The sequence below is a fragment of the Hetaerina americana genome, unplaced genomic scaffold, assembly GCF_022747635.1.
Source record: "Hetaerina americana unplaced genomic scaffold, ioHetAmer1.1.p SCAF_144, whole genome shotgun sequence".
Taxonomy (NCBI): Eukaryota; Metazoa; Arthropoda; class Insecta; order Odonata; family Calopterygidae; genus Hetaerina; species Hetaerina americana.
The window spans coordinates 159,756-182,597 of NW_027286559.1; the positions used below are offsets into that span (position 1 = coordinate 159,756).

Genomic DNA, 22,842 nt, shown 5'->3' on the forward strand with positions numbered 1-22,842 from the left:
CTAGTTTTTACCATTCACAAATATCGAAAGTGCTTTTCTATAATTCATTTGGCTCCCCATCACCTCTTAATTTACTGCAGTATTTCTATTATGCCCATAGACTGTATTCCAGTCTCCAAGGATAATTAGGTTTTCTCTCTGTTTACTGTTTTTTACTATATCAGCGATATGTCTTCGTGCGTAATCTGTCATCAACATTAAACGTAATCACATCATAATTATTGTTCTGGCCAATAAAGTGTAATTTCCATACTAAAGAATAAATAGATTGTATTATGTATGTAATATCTAAGTATATTGGCAGATAAGTATACGTAGCGTAGTATAAATAACGAAAAAATCGAAGAAACAACTTACGGCTGTATCCAAGAGAGAAAGAGAAACACACCGAAATTCCTTGTTTACAAAGTTTGGCATTAGGCAATTAGAACATGCTAGGAGGTGTCATTGTAAGGGTTCCCACTTGTTCTTGATTTCCACACCCAGCACCACCCGCTAACTTACCCTCCTCCTCTTCCTTTCCCCATCACATCTCAATGGATCAAGTACGTATCCACAGTGGAAGGGATCCGACGAAGGAATTAAAAAAGCAATGCTCATTTGCTGGCTGTTCCGACATCGGTCGAAGTCTCTGCTTTCATGGCCTCTGTACCAATGGGGTACCTTCGCTTTCCATAAGGGTGTGAGGAACATTTCTCGCAGTCCTGGAAACAGCAATGATGCCGAACCTTCCATGAGAACATCCCATAGCAGTTATTTTCGCCCAGTATAAGATTTCGAATTTTTAGCGTGTTTCGGCACTTCTTCTGCTACACCTTGGTATCTCGTTATTTGATTTATATGTGATTTAGGTTTTCTCTGCTAATATCCTGCTGTAATCTTGAAACTATGACTTCTTCCCATTGCATCCATTTCTAAGCTCCAGCCATATTGTACGTATTCCCCACACTTCCAAGTAGTATTAGCTTAAATTCTGAGTGCAGTGTAAATGTATGTAAGGTAATGCAATGCTGATTACTACTGCTGTTTGCAATATTCTATAATAATACATGTATTTTTTTATGTTAGCAGCAAAGGAATTGCTTCACCCTTAAAATTTTAAAAATCACTCTTCAAGCGGCAAACTTTAATTTCAGTACTTACTTAAGTTGTTATTTTCTGTTGTTTAATGGAGACATTTTCTTTCATTGATAAAGAGAATAGTGGGTGCTCAAGTACTTGGAACTTGAATTTCTTGGGTATGGTAATTAAACACCACAAGAAGATCAAAAGATAAAACCAGGAGATTTGTAGATATAGGGAAGAAGTAGGTCCTCTCCAAATGACTTTGCTCCTAAAAAATATTTTGATGAGCATAATACAACGATATTTTCTCATCAATATGAGGGATTGTAAAATATAAGATGATCAATGGATGAAGAAGGATCAATCAAACACAAATTGTAATGTTACAGGTTTAATGGCTTAGTGAATTGTTTTATTAACAATCAATTCGTCTCAATGATTTAACAGCATATTAGTGTACAAACGCATCAATTGGAAATAAATAAATATGGTGGTTGAATAATGCTTTTGATGGTAAGTGATGGAAGAGTGGAATAAGGGTGAATAGGACCTATAATCCTCTCCTCAAAAGCTAATTGGTACAATACAAAGTGGTGACACAATGTCTCCATGAATTGATTGGGCTTTGCTGTATTTAATATACACGTAATGGTTTCTAGATGGATAGAAACAATGTAGAATAGATGGCCATTAAATTGGACTTTTCCCGAATTTGTTGGTCTGAGTCTCTGCTTTTCATGATCACTGAATACATAAACTTAATATTTTTTCACACAAAAAGCTTCATTTCAACTTCAAGGTCGCCGGTTAATGTTGCCCAATTCGATATAACCCCGATAGTCTGAAGCAGCTGATTTTCAATTTCTCAGGTGTCGCTTATGGCCTTGATTTTGAGAATTTAATCTTTTCATTTAATACTGAAGTATCATGAATAACAATGGCCTATATTTTTTGCAGTTGATACAATTCCTATCCTGTCTTTCCCATTATTCAGGCAGTGCACAATGTACAGGCACTAATTGATGTGTTTTCATATGTCTCCTCTGCATGGGTTTTTCCGATTAAATGAGGGAAATGCTACCAATACCTCTTGGGTGGTAGTAAAATATTCTACCATTATATTTGTTTTTTTACAACTTTTTTGTGATGCTATCATCTTGAATTACTTTTAAGGCGATTGCAGAAGTTGTGGTCATTCGTTTAAACAATCACTGAAAATAAAACTTACATATTAACTGTTAATTGATCAGATTTCATATATATTTCCCATAAGTGCTCAAATCCTTGCACAATGCCACAATTCTAAAACAATTATTTTTCTTTATTGCAAAGCTAGGTACTAGAAAACAAGGAGGCATCTTTGGAAGACTCTAGTGCTATCTACCAAAAATTGGCATTCGTTTAGTAAAGGTTTATTGTAAAAATATGCATTTCCATTTTTTAGTTACATAATACTTAGTGGCTTTTTAATAGCACTTATAATAATAGTAATATATTCGTTTCTCCGTTCACTGCATATAAAAAGGCCAATGCAGATGTTTTTCTTTCCTGCAAACATCACCCAAAATCATTTCCTAATGCCGGGGCTGTGTTTTGGTAGGACCATTTAATATAGGATAAGTGTAAAATTAATATATGGAAGACGGTATGTGACATTCGAATAATATATATATAAGACGGAATGTGAGCCACGGCGCAGTAATGTGACGCCAGCGTTACCTATCAACCAAAATTGTAACTACGTCATAGTTTTGTTGTAAAACAACTCGCTCTTCAAACGGCGATCATAAAGAAAACAAGAGCAAAAGGTCTTAACACAGGATGGATGACCCTTGGTTTCCTAATTTACTACTTTTTGTGGTAAGTCCTTTTTTCCTTCAGGAGAGGAGGGCTTCATTGTAGCCGAAATACGTTTATCCGAAGCACACTCGTCTTTCCTTGTTTTTTTTGCCAACTTTGCTCAATTTGAGTAATATTCTCCCAGTAGTGAGGCCCTTTTTGAATGTGAGTGAGTGATTGTTTTCCTCAGTGCATCAGCTCCGTGGTTGTCCCTGGCGAGGAATTTATTCCCGTAAACAGTCACGGATAGTGTATATCTGTGTATAAACCCAGGTATTCTCAACGGAGTCCTTTGAACTTGTTCAAATATCCCAATTGGATTTGAGTCTGTAGTTGGTCACTGACAAGGAAGAAGCACCCCCGCAAACTACAACAGAAGGGTGTTTTGGTCGGATGCTGTCGTAGAATTCCTTTTCCCACAAAACGTCACAAGAAAAAAATCATGTTTTCATTGCGAGACGAGTGGTGCTAACTTATTACGGCTATAGGAGTTTTCATTTTATTTTTTTCATTGATTATATAGTTAAGCCAGATAGGTACCTAGCCATCCTCATGGCTGCCACCAACTCACTGAAAGGAGTGATCAACAATCTTCAGGCTGTTAGAAAGGACAAGTGTTTTGTCAAGGTTAAAAGTAGAATTTGGTAGCTCATTTTAAAGAACAAGAAATGAAAATTTGAAAACACTAGTTGTTTATGAATATATTCACAAGTATCACAATATTTGATAGTGGATATTTACTATTCTAACATACTTAAAAATATTATTCAGAAAATCCACTTCAGGAAGTACATAACATTCGGAAATCATAAGGAATTAGAGTTTGTACAAATTTTTAGGCTTTATTGTTGGACCTCTATTGTTATACACAATCTCACCTCCAAAGCATTTAAACCCAAAAATTTCCAGACGGAATTAAGGCGCAACTATTAATGCCAAGTCCATTTGATCCATCCATCGTGCTTCACAAATGGATCTCCACGAAGTATTGGCCTCAACTATCTCTCACATGCAATTGTGAACTCCAGAGCGAGCATGAGGAAAACAATTTGGCAAAGCTACATTTAATTACTTTTAGTCCAACCAGAGAAGTGAAGAGCTTTGACCTCTGGGCCAAGAATCTTTGCTTGGAACACTTCGTTTAATAAGAGGTTAAGCAAAAATATCCAAACATTGTCAGAAATAACCTCAAAGAGTGGAACTGACTTTCCCACAAGATCTTTTAACAAATAAACTTATGGACTGTCGTCAATCTTCGTTGCTATCGCAATTCATTGACAAGTTCTTGGAGGCACTTGGGACAGTTATAACACACACACCACTCCACTTTTCTGAATTCATCAATTCCGTGTGTTTGCATACGACATTTTTCTAATTATAATTTTAATGCTGGTACACCTGTTTTCATTACTGGTCTCGAGACGAATGAAATCTATGCATGCTTTTTCCTGCCGCTGCGTTGCGCCCAGAAGGGGTGGGTCACTTTCTGCACCGCTGGTCAGTTGTGCATGTTAAGTTACCTTGCACAGTTCAGGCTTTATTTGTTGTTTCGGGTGTTAAGCAGCTCTATTTAGGCCGTTTTGTGTCTCATCAAATCAAATAGTTTTTTTGTGTCAACTTGGGAGATTATCAACAAATTCAACTTTCAGGATAAGATGGCTCATTAGTGAATTTGAACATTGCAACCATAACAACACCATCCATCAGTATTTGAGCAGTTGAATGGTCGGTTTTCACTTAAACTAATTGTCATTAAGCTGTACTTTGGCATTTTAACTGAAAGTTAAAGTTAACCTTAAAAAGGCATCATGAAACCTGGCTTTCGTAGGAAATAAATAAAATCTTTCGCTGCAGTTACTTAACACTATCTCCATACACATTGAAACAATTTGAGGTATGCTGGAATAAAAACAATACTCTTCCAGGGTGACTATAGAAATTAATTTTGACTATTCCAAAAGTATCTATACTTGTCATTTAATGATTTATTTGAACCACTGTCTCTTTTCCATAAGTTTTAAGTCAGCTTTCAGAAAAGCATCCTCCAACAAATGAAGAATGGTATGAATATTGTACGTATATTTATTCCTTTTTATTTACCAAAGAGGATTTTACTGCCCAACATTTCCTTTACGTTCAGCTTGGGAGTATGAGAAAGAATGTGGCACTCATTTTTGATTCCAACCCACCATTCTATCATTTTGCAAACCAGATATTTCGGTAAGATACAACTGTTAGAAGCATGTGGCTTTGTGATATTGTTTGATCTCCAGAATTATGCAGTAAAGTGAATACTCATACAAGCTCCACGGCTGTTACCATAACACCACGGACAAGATCAAGTCAATTTCCCAGAAAGACACGCACTTACTCACACCATCAACCCCTTTTTGCATCTCAACATGTATATCCATTCTTTAAAATAGCCACATTATTCCTCAAAGAAAATGGAAACTTTAAATCAAGTGAAAGCACAATTTAAATCAAATATTTGTGCTCACAATGGGGAGTTCATTTTCATGAATGCCTATTTGAAAACCAAAAACTTCTCAGATCATCAACCTGCATGGAATTTAGCACAAGCACAGCAAAAGGGCCACCACACTCCATTCTAGGGATTAAGGTCTTTCTTTATTTTCTAGAAAAAGAAAGAATTCTCTTTGTATTATTTCCAAATATCCAAATCTGTAGTCACTCTGCAATAATTAAGTGACCTAAGAAACAGTTTATTACATATTATTTTACACATAGCTGTGATAACAGTTTTACAAAGTGTATGGAGTTGATTTTGAGCAACGAGGATGCACTTGTTTCCCAAGGGCAACACTCTCATTCAACAAACGTTTCATTCATCTTCCTTTCACGCACACACACACACTTTTACAATCACTGGCTCATGTTTATTTGACTTCACATTCAGTTCAGCTTCACCAGCTCTTAAAAAGTCTCCCAAATAATAATAATACGCAGTTAATTGACAACGTCAACATTACATTTCAACTAAGTAGGGAGGCTCAGCTTGGCAGGATTAACACAATTTCTTGCCCAAGAAATGGGGCATGGCTAAAAACAATTTCATCAGAGTAGAGCCAAATTGACAACATGAAAATGCTAATTAAATTAAAAATCAATTGAATCAACAACAATAAACATGATAAAAAATAATCGGCTAAAAATTCAAGCTTATCAAAATTTCAAAAATGACGGAGTAATACTCAAAACAGTAGTGACATGTACTTCCTTAAAAAATATAAAAACAGTGAAATACAGCACAGAAGAATTGAATAAAACTCTTTTTGTCTCGAATAAACATATTCTAGCCAATGCTTTTTGCAAGTATCCCAGACAACTTTTTTTTTACTTGTATCAAAACCACCTCAACATAACACAAAAAATATATTCAACATTATGAAAAACTCAATTGAACATTACGTTCAAAGAACTTGGCCAACAAGTTGAAATGGCAACAGTGATACCTAGTTCTTGAACCTTCTTCCCATGGTAGCTGGGAAAATTCAGATCATGAGTGCCTACAAGAGAGCTAATGGCCAATTCCTCTTATGACTGAGCACCCAGCAATTGGCAACGTGTCCGCATAGGCCGTGTCCATATCCTGCGACATTTCATTCATGCGCCAAGTGTTAACCCCACCATTGATGAACACCATCGAGGCAAGCACACAAACTTGCAGCTTAAGTACCCATATCGGGAGGGACAACTTCTTAAACTTTTTCTGGCACAGTGGCAGTGAAACGGGACTTTTAGAAAAAGAAGGGAAGAATGCAGGTTAAGGTGGCACCGACGAAAAAACACGTCCACATTACAAAGAACAAAAACGTTTTTTTTTCTGTGTAGTTGCTGCCACCTAATTTTATAATGCTTTTACAGCAGGGCAGATTTCACTTTTTGCCATTTATTATAACTTAGTTTCCACCTCAAAGTCAAGCACCAATAATTTTGTTTCCTCTGTGCCGTTACGACTTCCCACGGCACAGACTAGTTTGGTGTCATTGGCACGAATTCTCCAGACAACCCCACCACTCCCCCCGCTACCCAAAGCCACTAAATTTCGAATGAATTCACCTGGAAGAGAGGAAAGGAGGAAAACTTAAGCATAATGAAGAATAGCATTGATTGCATGCATTAAAATACCCCAACTGGTATCATATTGCCCAGAACGTTGGGCACTTGAGCCCCTGAGCAACTGAACTAACAAAAACTGTACGTTTCAATTAACAGTTGAATTTACTGCCTTTCAATACATCAATGGTTGAATATTCAGTATTTGAAAAACACTGCAATCAAAAGTTTCAACAAAATATACTTGTATGCTTATGAAAGAATTGTAATTACCACAAAATTTAACACCACTCACAGAGCAAAGGTTAAATCAATTCTAAACCTCTTGCATAAATTGAAAGAATGTGTCTTCAATGAAGATGGTGAAAATGCATCACTAGTCCCATTAAACTATTGTCGGAGAGATCATTTATATAAAATTAAAGAAACCAAAGGTATAACACGGAGTTAAGGTATCATTTTTCCAATGAATGAATATTTAACAGAAAACATAGCACGATCTCGCTAGAAGGGAAAAGTATTTTGCGTCAAAAGTAGTCTGGTGTGTAATCACCCCCTGCCAAATACCCTAGTGGTGACTGGTGGGGTGCATTTAATGATAATAAATAAAATAACACCATGCCACCTTCCACTGATGCATTAAATTGAGACATTTTTTAAAGGCAAATGACTCATCTTTCACTTAAAAATTCACACTACTGATTTTATACACTGTTCAACTAACCTGTTTTTACATCCCACAGCTTTACAGTTCCATCATCAGAAGATGTTATAACAAATTTGCTGTTGAATTGTAAACAAGTGACGGCTGACTGGTGTTTGTTGGGACCTGTAATTTAAGATATAGAAGCAATTATAGTCTTTTAAAACTATACTGAAAATGCCCCCACTATACAATTTAAGCAAAAAATAAATAAACCCCTGAAATGGATCTTTACATCGAAGATAATCTTATTTTAATTTTAGTTTAATAGTTTAAATAAGTGATGAACTTTTAAAAAGGAATGAACATATTACGGACTTCTGCAGTAAACTTTCCAGAATTTCCCATGCCTTACACGAAACCTAGCAAAGGTTGTAGAGATCAAGCAGTTTTAAAAACAGCCTACTTTGCTAATTTTCAACCTCTAGTGTGCGGTGGAATTATCTTTTGGGGCTCTGCTACATCTGTCGACTCAAGTATTTATCATGCAAACAAGAACTATTAGATATATGGCCAAAATTCCAGAAAGAGAATCATGTAGACCTCATTTCATAAATCTTTGAATCTTACCTGTAACATGCTCATACATATACCATGTTCATGTGTTTATGTTCAAGAAAACGTGTCAATTTACAAAAAATGCGAGTAATCATTGGTCATTAGACGAAGGAAGAAGGTACATGCAATACAGCATCCCACTTTTTTATTTCAAATAGGATCCCTTTATGCTGGAATTGAAATTCATAGCCATATAGAAGCATGCATTATAGTAATCAACCTTATATTAGATGTTTAAATCTAAGTCAAAATCTTTTTTAATCAATAATAGTTTTTTTATCTCAGTGAATATTTTTCATCAAGGTATGACAATCCGTAATTTCACTATTACCTTTTTTCAAAATGTGAGCGCACACTTTTTTGTTTTTGGGCGACATATCTTATATTTTACCATTGTAAAATAACAAGATGAAATAATAATAAATACAAAATAGGCATTACTGACAAGAGTACCAAGGACATGAAAAGTCTGTACAAGAGTGTAGTTCACACTTGAATTCCTCGTTGAAAAGCGATGACTATTTCACCCAACTCGTGCATTACTTGATCATAGTTTTCTAGTCATAGAAACCCTAGATTTCATCAAGGTGGAAAGTTTTCATTTTTACTGAATTAACAATCGAAGTGCATGCATTGAATGACTTTCATTTTCCACAGCTTGCAGCATCATATTTCTCAAATGGAACTGCACAAAAATCAACGCGGATTGCCACACCTATGTCTTCAAAGGGACTGGAGAATGTACGTGCAATCACGATTCCTTAATCGAACTTCCCATTCATGCAAAAGGAGCATGATGTGGAAATAATCCATCAATAATGTCAAATTAACAATTGCAAAACAAATGCATTGCAATTCCACTGAAAAGAAAACAGTACAGTAACTTCAGCACAGTCTTGAATCATTAATAAATACCACCAAAACAGAAAATAAAAAGATGGTCTCATGATTGACACACACAAAGAGGATTTTGCCACTTTATGCAATTAAACATTCAATAGGAATAATCAGTGGGTCAGAATTCTGTAACAATTGTACATGCCATTTCGTTATTATTGGAATTACATCACTCAAAGTATGTTTTGGATGGAAACAGACTATATTGTGGTGCAACGATACATTTCTCCGCCCCTCCTCATGAAACACCTTATATCCGACATTACAAAAAAACCCTTAATAATGCCCATGGCTTAACATATACTTTATTACTGCGTAATATTCATGGTTTTCTGGACAACTTTTCATTCCCATTAGTATTTTTTTTCTGCACCAACCTTCATTCATTTTCATTATAAATTATGAAAATAACAAAGCTCAATTTCTTTTTTTACATTTATCCTTTGAGTAAATGATTTTAATTAATATCTTAGGCTTACAAGTTTATCATGATGTATACTCGGAAGGGTATGGTTATTCTCTCTCATAATATAACATTCCCTCTCTGTAGGCACTCGAAAATCATCACTACACTGATTTTGACGACTTGGCTGCAATTTGGAAGTCAAATAGAAGAGGCAAATCTCACGTGTTTATCAAGATGGAAATGCAGAACTTTCACAGAAATATCATGAATGATTTCTAGCACATTGGGAAAAATTTCATTTAGTATTCTTAAATGCAAACGGACACTTGGGGAGGCAAGAAGAATTAATTATTTACAAGTTGTTCTATGCTTAACATTAATGTAATTTGAAAATATGAAACCTGTTGAACAGGCTGGAATATATTGGTTTTTCACTAACGGCTCATTTAATTAAGCTCGATGATAAATTACTGCCCAACTGCAGAAGTCCACAGTAAATAACTGTTTTCCCTACAGGCTGAAGAAAGTGCACTTACTGCAACTCTTCGTGCAGCATGTAAGCTGATTTAATTTGCCAACGCTCCGATCCAATCCTCTGAAACACATTCCTGACGTAAATTGAGGACCCGCTGTACTTTGAAAACCATTATCAAGGGATATCCTTCAAGGTTCTGATTTGAGAATTAACCATAAAATAATTGTACGTGGATAGAGTACCTGAGAGGGTTTGCAGGCAATGGCCAGTGAGGATATCCCAAACTTTCACCGTGGAATCAGCATTTCCTGAGACAAGAATGTTGTGGCGCAGTTCCATTCCGGACGTCAGAGACTGGTGCCCCATTAACGTATGGCGGCAGGCGCCAGTCTCCACCTCCCAGACCCTAATACTCGTGTCTAAAGAGCCACTTACAACATGTACACCATCAAACTGCAAAATGAAAGAACATTCAAGGATGTTAATCGCTCTCACTCATTGAGGACTTCCAAACACAAGATTCACACAAGATATTGGGTTGAGAACAACACCTGTGCCATCATCAATCATTTACCTTAGGTTGGCAGGGAAATTTATCAATATGTGATGCAAAATATGGGACGTTAAAACTCTGGTTACACATGTCAAAATAAACTGTGAAACCATAACATGCATAGCACAATATTTGGAAGCCTCTGTGCAATTCACACGTTACTCTGGCAACCTTTGACTTTTTTCAGGCCCCTCCCCCAGTTAATGCAATTTAAGCAGCCCTCTGCCTCAATTTTATGCTAGCCTTCCTCCATAAGTTTTTTATCATAGCTTTCAAGACTAATAACTACAGCCACGTCTGACAATAGAATGGTGGGTGCCAAGAGCTAATCAACATCCAAGACAAGCACTGGAAAATTTTTATAACAGAACATTTAAGGTTTAATTTGTTGAGATATCATCATCAAAATATGCGGGCTAACTCTCTGTATTTTCAACTGAAGTATTCCCTACACTATTGCATCTTCATTGACACCATGAAAATCCTCAGATCCTCCCATTACTCATCAAAACCAGAAGAACAAACAAATGTCCCGAGTATTCGCAGGGTTGATCAAAAAACATCCTCGTCTGTCTCAAAAATCCTAAATATCCGAGCACATTCACCTTCTCCAGAATTAAAATCCCTAAGATGTGAGAAATACATCAAGAGGCATACGGCAACAAATGGCATATTTATGAAACAATGCTTCCCAAGAAACCCTCCTTTACAAAGGCACCTCGCTATAAGGAATGATGCCAACCAGCACATATTAACACGATTGCGTACATATTAGTGAAACTCAAAGAGATCTCCATGGGACACAAGTTCTTTTCATGGCATCAATCTCCATCCAATTGGACACATTCAAATGGTTATACTTTACCTGTAAGGAATAAACGCGGTTGGTGTGTCCCTGCAAGGTATGCAAACACTCCTCACGCTCTGGATTCCACACTTTGACCATGTAATCATAGGCACCAGAAACAACCAAGCGGCCATCGTACTGGACGCAACGAACGGCAGCCAGATGCCCAACAAGAACATGCAAACACTCTCCACTTTCTATGTGCCATACTCGCAAGGTTGCATCGCGAGACCCACTCACAACCCTGAAGTTAACAGAGAGGCAGTAAACACATCAGAGGGTTGTAGAAATTGTTAAGGAGAAGTCACATGAGAAAACACTTCAATCGACCGGGGAAATTGCCCAAAACGTGCGAGGGCACTCTTGCGTCACACAGGAGGGGCACAACACACACACACCAAAGTCACTCACATTCACACGCACACACAGAGGCAAGCAGACCACCACCACATGCAAGTAATCAAGTCAAAGAAAACTCCTCACTCTTCCTTAATGAAGAGTAATTTCAACGGCATATTCAATTTTGTAATTTAAATCAATTTCCTTGAGCATTTGGAATCGGACATGAGGTGAGCAACTCTGGCGAGATTCCAGCAGTAAAAGAGGGACTAAAATGCATTGAGACGAGACAGATTTTGGAAATTGTGGGCGTGATGCGATTTAAAAGTTAAAACAGAATGTTTTGGCAATCCAAGAGCTCCCCTTCCGTCACATCACCCTTCGTTTTTAAGAAACTCAAAAACATCAGCATCTTATGCAAAACAAATTTTTACAAATGAACATTTTCATCCAAAACATCCCTTGGAACATTCTCAAAAATGCTTACTTCTTCCCATGGAGATGCATACACCGCACAGTCGACGTATGGCCGTACAACGTATGAACGCAACAACCAGTCTCTGCATTCCAAACCTTCAGTGTGCGATCCGTGCTGCCTGATATTATTACAGAACCTGACATTTGGCTTGACCAGACTCCACCCGTATGTCCAACTAAAGTACGTAGGCACTGAAAATGGAATATTGCATCATCAGATGAAAGATCTCTGGTAATTAAGAGGTCAATAAACTAACTAGGATACAGGAGCACTCCATATTTAACCGGTCATTATCTCTGATAATTGAAAAGCATCTATCACTCGGAAGTAGAGATTCTTAAATTTTGCTCCTGCAATGAATCGCAAACAGCGTTCAAGGAACTCGGAATCAGGTTTCAATTGACTATTTAATTTCTTCACGATTTTGACTAATCTTAATCTCTATTCTTCTGATATTATTAGAGATTTGAGTGTGGTCAGTGGCTTTTCTTCAAACATCACCACCAAATTTAAACATTCTTTATCCTTCAGGGGTCAATTAAAGCCATGAGCAAAAAACATAGATAAACTATCACACCCAACAGAAAATTTAAACCAGATACCTTTGGGTTCACAGGAAATGTCTACTAGATACGTATTTGTAAATTTCATCCATCAATCAGCCCCACACACTTTTTAGCATTTATCTTTTTTCATTAGAAAATTAGACAAAATTTTAATAATAATAATACATGTTATTTGTCCAGCGATCAAGTAGTTACAACTGTTACACTTGGTATAAGACACATCAGGGGAAAGTGACAAAATACGTTCGTGGATACAAGACACATATCAGGCATTATCAAGAAATTCAGCAATTGAATAAAACATTTTTGATTTTAAGAACCTAAGTAGATTGACTTTGAATGCAGCCACACTTCCATGGGCCTTAATCTCAGCTGGGGGTTTATTATAAAGTTGAAGGCCCATAACATTTGGGCCAGCACCTGCATTTTTTGTACATACATACAAAATGTGCAACTGCTCATTACGCCTTGTAGAATTTTTGTGGATATTGCAATTTTTCACATACTCAGATAGATTTCTTTTTGTATGTACTGCAACGTGAAAAATATAAATACATGGCACTGGCAATACATCCAATTTTTTAAACAGGGGGACGGCAAGGGGCATTGTGTTTTGTAAAACTCATTAGCCGAATAATAATGTTCTGCCATTCATATCTGTTTACTATGTAGTTATTTGATTTTAATATTTCATGAATTTTGATGTAACTAGGAATGGTTTGAAGGTAATGGATGAGAAACTGTTCATAAGATAGTGAAGGTTCAAATTACACATCATTTTAAGTCTGGTTTTGACACCTTTTCCTCAGAAATGAATGATAACCAAGTCACAACTGAGTGCTCTGTTTACTGTTGTCCCATTTTCTGATTTCATGTTCTGGCAAACAGCCATGCATGGAGTGCCTAAACTCCCATATTTTACTTCATCATGTAATTAATGAATGGTGGCTAATAATGTTATCAGTTATAGTGAAACGGTTATATTATTCATAGGGTCTTTGAGGCAAGAGGATGAGCATTGACTGGAGGTTATTGAGATGCGAGAGAGAGAGAGAACGGAGAAAATAAGTTGGATAGAGAGGAAGCATATTGGTGAGGTTATAAATAGGGTAAGGGACGAGAGTTAGGCACCGGAGGTAATCCAAAAAAGGCAGAGAAAGGGCATGGAGAAAATATCAAAAGATGAAGGCACGCTGAAGGCCACGATAAAATAGAAAATGCTGGCTAATTGAGTTAGAGGAGAGAAGAGAGAGAAGGTTTCAGAGAGCCCTCAAGTAGCCAGGTGTGAAGAAATAAACACTCATGGTGCACAGAGATAGCATTAGAAAACCCTCAAAACCTCCCTCGAAAGCAGGTTATGATACCAATGAGATAATTAAGAAAGAAAAATGTTTCAGGCAGTTGGCGTCCTATATCGCAGTTTGATGGTGAACTACAAAGCATCCAGACATAACACTTCTGCACAACTACTACAGATTTTCAGTAATCTTACCTTCCCAGTTGTGGCAGACCATACTTTCAAAGTATTGTCATCAGACCCTGAAACAATACGATTCCCTGAGAACTGGAGACAGGTGATGACGTGGTCATCATGACCTTTTAGAACTTTGGGGGGCCTTAATGGTCGAACCCTCCAGTTCATTTCAATTGTGTGCTGCCTCATGTATGCTGCCTGTGAAGAGAAAAACATTTAGTATGCAAATTCTGACCATCAAATTTAAAAATATGAATGAAAATAGATTAGAGCTGTTCATCTGGGAAAGCCTTATCCACCAATTTCATGATTGTTTTAACACCATAATATTCCGACTTCCGAAACATTGCCCAGGGTTGTATATTTAGTGGTTTCACTCAAGTATGAAAATAAGTGCCCATCCTAGTTTTAGGAGTGTAAGTTTTAGATGACTGAAACTTACAGATGTTCCAGTTCGACTTAAAACAAGCCCCCAAGAAACAGCGGGAGATGCCACAACAGTAACTTTAGACGGAGTTATCTGCTAATGTGCATTTCAAGCAACAATTTCAGAGGTTAAAAATAACTTGCCTTGACTGGGATTTGAACCCCCATCCCTCAATGTCCGGTGGAGTTCAAGATGCCTGGCAAAATTTCAGAGTTTAAAACGATGATGCCTCGATAGCTTAACTGGCTAAAGCACTCGGCCAGACATGGAGGGATCCAGGTTTGAATCCTGATCAAGGCGAATGATTTTTACACTCTGAAGTTGTTGCACTAAAACAAGCTTACCTGCTCAACAGAACCTTCAGATTGGAAAACAATGATGTGCCCATGATATTTTTTTTGGCATACCGCAAGACGTTTTCACTCCTTCAAATGACTGTGTTATATAATACTCATCAGGGAATGTACAATTCTTTCACCTTTAAACATACCAAGGGCTCTTGCCAAAATACACACTATTTCATTAAATTACCACAATAACATCTTTATCGCCTTATTTTAGACATTAATTATTCATTTGCAATATGCATTATGAAACTAACTTCAGCTCATTTCCTTATATTGGCCCTTCACTCAGATCAACTTTAACACAATTCCTAATCGCAAATATGAAAACAAATATTAATTGAACACTTGAAACATTTGGAGCAGTGAAGGAAAATATTTTAATGATAAAATGGTGTCGAACTGAAAGGTTTGTGGTCATTTAACTCACATTTCAGTTCATGAATCTTCTCCAGTACAAAGCCCATTGCTTACATTTTGACCCGATTCACTTCCAAATTGATAAAAGTCAAGCTTCACACACTGCTAATTATTACACATCCTTAGAATTTTTCAAGCCGGAGAAAAATTTAGAAAATTTTATGCATTTGCATTGAATGTATATACTTTCACATATTTGTACAACTGCAACGAAGGCTTTCAACAAGATATACTGACGAAACAAGGCTATTGAGTTGCTCCCATGTTTATCCATTTACCTGAGCGGCGCTTTAAAGCATTTTTGGATCTGACAACGGCAACTAAAATTACAACCGAACCGTAGCAGTAGAGCCAATTGGATTTACCCTGGGAGCAACTCAATTAACTTGGAGGCAATATAAACCAATACTGATACACTACAAAGCCACAGAAAAAGAAGTTGTAATGATGCAAGGATAATTGCCCATTACTCAGCTATGTTTGCTAAGAGACGTTGCTATACTTGCGTAGGATTCCTTAAAACATTGCCTAGAAAACTTAGGGAAATAGAACTTTTCTCGTCATTTAAGTCCACCCTAGGGTGAGTTCCCGTGCATACATCAATGCAGTGTCTCTCTCTCTCTGTACAAGTATAATTTTATTTTTACACATGCTTTTACAGTTTCTGTTTTCTTTACTTTTGACTGCACATCTGTCAACTCTAATTGCAATGAATTGCGCTAGCCTGCAATACTTGCAATCAATGTGATATGTTCCATACATGCCCCAAACATGTTGTTTAGGAGCCAATAAACATTATTATTATTACTACTATTCCATCACTAGCTATACTTTACTCATTTAGTATTGCAGATGAAAAAGATATTAGCAAAGCAGAAAACTGAGATACATAAGAACATGATTTAAACCATAATTTATAATTACTAACAAATTGAAATTAAAAATAAACAACTTGGCTTTTCCACATAGAAATTTTTTGTTTGTGATCTAGGTTTTGCAATGGTATAACGCCATCAGGCGCAATTCGTTCATTAAACCTGACGATGTTACACCACAACGAAACCTAGGTCGTAAATAAAAATTTATACGTGGAAAAGCCAAGTTGTTTATATTTTTAATTTCAATATGATGATTTTCCACCCAGAGATGCCAGAAACTGTTTTAATTTAATTACAAACAAATTATTTACACATGCCAAGGTGTTTATAAACCATTAGTGAAGTTTGACCTCAAGAGCAACCAAAAAGCCTTTTTTAATGACAATCCATAGCAAATGTATCCCAGCAAAGACACATTCAACATAACTAAGTGGCACCAGCATCATTTAGTACAAGCAAAGCGGAAAGAACATCTTAATGAAGTTGAAAACTTAATCATTCTAATGACAGATAGGCTTTATTAAAATTAAACCTAGGCAACAATGTACAATGTAAGAACTTATAATCAACATTTCTTAAGTTTCTTGAAATGCACAAGATGCATGGATTAAAGGAGATTTAAGAGCCACTGAATATTCTGATTCTAGCCACCTCCGTCGAAACCAGTAGCAAAAAATACGATAGTTCACTTACTTAGTGATCATGAATTTTGAACAAATTAGAGCCTTGAACCATTGAATTTAGACATAAAAGAGTACTAACTACCTAATACAATTAAACTGAGAAGCTTGGACTCCTAGAGCCGTGACATACCTTCCAAGGAGAGGTGACATAAGGAGGCACGTTGTTGGAGTTGGGAGTCCTTGACACTTGACTACCCTCCACGGAGGCAACAGCGCTACGACTCGCGTGATATTGCTGCTGTCTCCGCAACTGTATCAAGGCCTCACGCACATCATGGACTCCAGCTTCACGACACTTCTCCCTCCACAATAGATTGTCCTCGGTCAGGAGGCGCCAATATCGGCAAGTTTGTGCAGCTCTCACTAAATCGCGTGGCTCCAGGAATGAAAGAACATAGAGTGCCAACTGCAAAATAAGGATCGCGGGCGAATTAGTAGGCAAAAAAACATGAAAATGCAACATGCAGATGGGAGCAAATAGGTATGCAGAACATACGAGACTCGGGTAAAGAGTTGAGGCTGCCTAAGGAGCCCTCGTGTAATTGGTGGGAAAAGATTTGCAATTTCATGAGAAGGTATGTTGTCTCAGGCGTAACTTCATGGAATTTGCATAACATATTGAAATGAAATAATTTCCTTTGTAATTCTACACTTAATTTAAAACACATGACTCAGGTTTTGATGATAATGTTGAACATCGAAACCTGGGTCGTGTTTTTTAAATAAAGTGTGTGGAATTACAAAGGAAATTATTTCATTTCATGAAAAGGTTCGATGTAAAGGAAGTTTGACCAACCCCAAGTGACTCTGTTACCCATAAAAATACTATTACATTTGATAAAGATATTTTACAGCAAATTCTTCTTAGCAATGAAAAATAATAACTTTGTCATTCCAAAGACAATTCATTTCCATATGACCTGGGTTTCAACATTCAAGGTCATCTTCAGGCAACAACTCTTGCAGACATCCATCTACACTCAGGTAGGGGAGGACAGGTGGGAAGGCCTGGTTGAGTGGGTGGGGGAGGGAAGTGAGCAATGGTTGTTGGAGGGAATGGTAGAAAGTGGGACGAGGGCCCCCTTTTAGGGAGCACTCCTGCCTAATGGCGGAGGAAAGTGGGTGGGTTTCAAGCCCCCCAGGCCTTCCCACCTCCCTCCCCGAGTGTAGTGTAGTGTATATATATATGTATGTGTGTCTGTAATAATTGTTACCTGAAGTTGACGTTGAACGTTGAAACCCAGGTCATATCAAAATAAATTTCCTGTGGAATCACAAAGTTACTATTTTCCATTTCCGATATGAATTGATTCCACTAAGCTATGCATTAAACCATCAATCACGCAAATTATTCATTGATTTTGTTCAATGCATGAGTATAAATCCAGTAATTTACTTTTGAGACACACAAGCAAAGACAAACACCAGCAATGCTGCCGTATGGAGTGTCATCAAATTAAAATATTCACCTTCAAACATTATTTCACACTTCAAATGTTTTAATAAGATATTTGATCCATCTTGCATAATTCTTAGAAAAATTAAAGTAAATAATTTGTTTAAAAACATTTTTTTAATCTCATGAGCAACATGCAATCAGAAAAAATAAACAAAATGAAAAAGCAAGAATCAAATAACTTTGCATTTCCCATGCAATTGAATTATCAATATGATGGAATTTTACAGAGTATCAGCCTCAATTATCCATCAAAAATAAACCTACTAACTTGTAAATAATTAAAAATTGATAAGGATAATGATGTTCATTTGTTGTATGGATGCCTTTTTGATAAACTACCGGCATGACTGTGATTGATTTTGTTAGATTATCTCTGCACTTGATAAATGCTTAATAAAGATCCTTTTCGTTGCTCACTTGAATTTTATTTGCAACAGATCCATTTGTATATAAATAAAATTTACCATTAATTTTTTATTCGAATAAAGTAATCGCTCACCCATTCAAATTTAGTTATTTTCAAAGGCACACACAAAAAAATGAGAACATGAAATTACATTAATCAAAATGCCATACAACAGACAATAATTTAAGACTCCCTTAGCACTGAATTTGGTAAAACTAACATATAAATACTGCAATAATGGTAATGGATGAACAACCTCAATAATGCAATTAAAAATTTCAACTATTTTCGTAAAAATGCTTCTTGTCTCAACATGGAAAAGAAATGTTCACACTTAATTTAAGTTTGGTGGCAACTTACCTCTTTGGGCAATAATGAGATGAAGTCCCTCTGAAACTGTGGTTCAATCACTTGCATCATGTGACGTACTTGCGTAGGCTCACACCTCTCGATGAGACGGTCGAGAGCCAGGAGCCTCTCAGCATTGCCCCACCTCTGCGAATCAGTAGAGAGGACAACGTCTACTCTATCATCGAGAACTCAAAACACAAAAATATTAACCTTTCTCTTTCATCGATTCACACTCATTTTGCACTAAACATTCAATAAGCACCACAGACTCAATACCAAGTTATACATTTCTACTAAAATAATAACTTCATAAAGTCTAAAAAAATATTGAAATATTTTAATTTTGTACTGCTACCTTGCAGCATATACCTTGACTGCAATAAGATCAAGGTAATTGAGATGAAAAGGTAGTTATGAGTTTTTGATACAATGATGGAGAACTTACTTAGATATATGCCAAGACTTCTGGCAGGTACACCACCATAAAAATATATTAATTATTCTGGGATTAAGAAATCAGTGGTATTTGGCAATACAAGGCAGTAGCAAGCACAGAGTCCTGCTCTAAACCGATAACATTTTGAAGCATTATTTGGCGTTCTAACATGCTCAGCAAGAAACACTCCAATGATGAGGGCACTGCTAACGATCTAGTGTCAACAAACATAGTGATAAACAAAATTACCAATTCAAGTACCAATGGAAGGAAGACACAACTTTGTTGAGATACAAACAGAGCTGCATAAAATTTAATTCAAGAACTATTTCGCAGATAAATATGGACTAACCTGGAATATTAGCAGCCATTCATTCATTTCAGGAGGTGGATTGGATTTTGAAGGGATCACGCTGCGTTTGGCCTTCACTTTCTCCACCGACTTCCGCTTCAGGCTCCCGATTACAGTCTTATTGGTCTCGTCTTCCTCATCGCATTCAGTCGACTCATCAGCCTCCGTGCTCTGCGCATCACCCGCAACGCTCCTATTGCTCTCCCCACATTCCTCTCCATCTCCTGACTTCACCTCCTCTGCCAAAGGGTAGAGCTTCTTGCATGGAAAGCCATTCCGAATATCTTGCCAACTGTCCAGTTTCCGCTTACGCTAAATTTATTTAAAATTGTCCCAATGGAATAATTAATACCATATAAAAACCATAAACAGAGTCACCAACCCAAAATTCGGTTTGATAGGCGAGGGGAGAGTCCACTCAACATTAAGCCCAGTGGTGTGTGAAATTCATTCACCAGGGTGGAGGGGCCAGATCCATTCCCTGAGCCGCCTTTGGTTTCCCAGGAAGTTCTGGTACTTGAAAAATCACGCAGCTCAAGGGGGAGCTGAAGGAGTCCAGAGGCGTGCTTGGGGATTGAACCTGGGCCCTCTGGTTTGAGTTGGACCACACTTTATCCCGAGACTACCATATCCCATTAAATAATAACATGTTACCCTAAACACTCCTGCTTGTTTGACTTGGAAACATGTGAATAATTCTTCAGAAAATTATTCGGAGTAAGTTCATTGAAGACTAGCCATGATATCATACATTTCCTTACTATTACGGTGCTAATGCCAAAGGGTAAGATTAACCCGGGCCAAAATGGTGCATTGGTTGAACATTCTTTGAATAAAATAATCACAGAGAAACTGTATCACATCCACTGATTAAATCCACGAATCTGACTTAATAGGACAAGTAATGTCAAGAAGAATTATAAAAAGTTCAAGCAACCATTTAGAAAGCCTTACAAGCTCATAAACTGAATCATTACACATGATATAGGTGATCATAAGATTAATCTTTTAATCACAACCGTTTTAGCTCACTCAAAAACTCTCTGCATGCTTCTGCATCTAAATGTGCAATTTCTTTACCTAAGTGAAGTCGCGAAATATGAACAATCTTAGAACTAAGCCTGCAAAATGATGACCAACGATAGCATTAAAAAGCCAGCCAATATATTTCGCTGCTACACGCAGCCAAGATCGACAAAACTGATAAAATTATGACTTACCCATGGCCTAGTGTTCTCCAACCCTGACACTTCCAGCTCTTCATCATCCTCCCTGGAACAGTCAACAGAATCAGGTGGCACGGTATCTTCATCTTCAGTTCCTTGGTCTTCATCCTCATCATCCTTGGATAAATGATCATCCAAGTCCCTGAGTCTTAATGTCCGTTGAAATGCAAGAGGACTTCCTACATTACCACATGTACTACTCCCTTCCGTTCGATGAGACTCAGCCACTGATGTTCCAGCACTAACTGTAAGGTTATCGTAGACGTCTTCAACTTCGTCAACCTCATTTTCTAAAGCAACGTCGTCGTCTTCATCAAGATCCTCACCTTCTGGCTCTTCTATTCTTCCAGCTAAGTCCACTTTAACTGTTAAACCCAACGACAATTGCGGATCACAGTTTTCTATTACCACATCCTCAGGGTCCACACCAGCGTGACCAGAGGTACCCTCCGACACTTCAGCGATTGAACCGTCCGAAAGATCAGCTCCTCCTTCGCCATTTACAGCAAAACTACACCCTTCGACATCTTCCACTGCTACATCTGACCCACTACTGATGCGTTCTTCACAAGCAGTTTTGGAGGTTATATTCGAACCTTCGGTAACACTATGCGGTACATCAGTTGATGAATCAGTGGGTGCAGACATATTTCGTTAAGACCTGAAGAGAAAAAGCCATGTCAAACCTATGTTTACGACGAAAAGTCAACATATACATTTGGGGACAAAGGCATGGGACCATAATGTAAGTATGATAGGTAACACGGATGGGAGGCAATAAATCATCCAAAAATAAATTGAATTTTTATTTGAGAACTTCTAACATCTAGATGAACGATATCGTCGAAGTTTAAAGAAATTTAAACCATTTCCAAAATCTATTCCAAAAGTTTTAGAATGATCGCCCAATTCAAATTCATTGAAAGTCGCTAAAAGATATTGATAAAGCATTATCACCTAATAGCACTATGGGATTTCAATGCTGGTACCAAGGCAATCATTACTCCTAATGGTCTCATTAACACCATCCACTTCCGAAATCATCTTAAGGATGTCATAAATGGGTTATTTCTTTAAAAAACATATCATTAACCGATTGGCCTTCGTAAATGAGGTTACCTCAATGCCTCATGAGATTATTTCGCCTTTACCAAACCATTAACGAAACTTAAACAATGAAGAGCGGCCAGAATTTACTAACGCTGGAGGAGGTTGATGGAACGCATCATCATTAATAATTATTTCGCTAAAATAAACAAATTAAATGGCCACATGAAGGAAATGATTGTATTACAATGGGATGAATTTGACATCAGCCGTGCCCAAGCCTTGCATTAAAATATCCTGATTTCTAACGTTAGGGTAGTGTTTGTGAACACAAAACTATATGCGTATTGAACATATACTATAGAAAATATTATTACTTGCAGAACACATCAACAATTTTCATGCCAATGTGAGTAACAGGGATGTCATAACTCGTTCGACCACCCGTCCTCGACGATTAGACAGCCATACTTGCTTCCGAACAAGACAACTTATACTCTGGTTGGGAGTGATGTCATCACTTTTCAACCTAA

The 22,842-nt window shown here is 37.2% G+C and overlaps 1 protein-coding gene across 1 annotated transcript; it reads right to left on the bottom strand.

The window, feature by feature from the left end:
• Positions 1-5,441: 5,441 nt before the first annotated feature.
• On the bottom strand, positions 5,442-22,772 carry LOC139686634 (F-box/WD repeat-containing protein 7-like). Its single transcript, XM_071583673.1, has 11 exons — positions 22,687-22,772; positions 21,257-21,923; positions 20,037-20,348; positions 19,258-19,392; positions 17,163-17,438; positions 14,299-14,478; positions 12,250-12,431; positions 11,442-11,667; positions 10,266-10,476; positions 7,709-7,813; positions 5,442-6,987 (listed from the first exon to the last, which is right to left on the bottom strand). The coding sequence occupies exons 2-11, from the start codon at positions 21,908-21,910 to the stop codon at positions 6,821-6,823; spliced, it is 2,448 nt and encodes an 815-aa protein (XP_071439774.1). The 5' UTR covers positions 21,911-21,923; positions 22,687-22,772; the 3' UTR covers positions 5,442-6,820.
• Between the last annotated feature and the right edge of the window lie 70 nt (positions 22,773-22,842).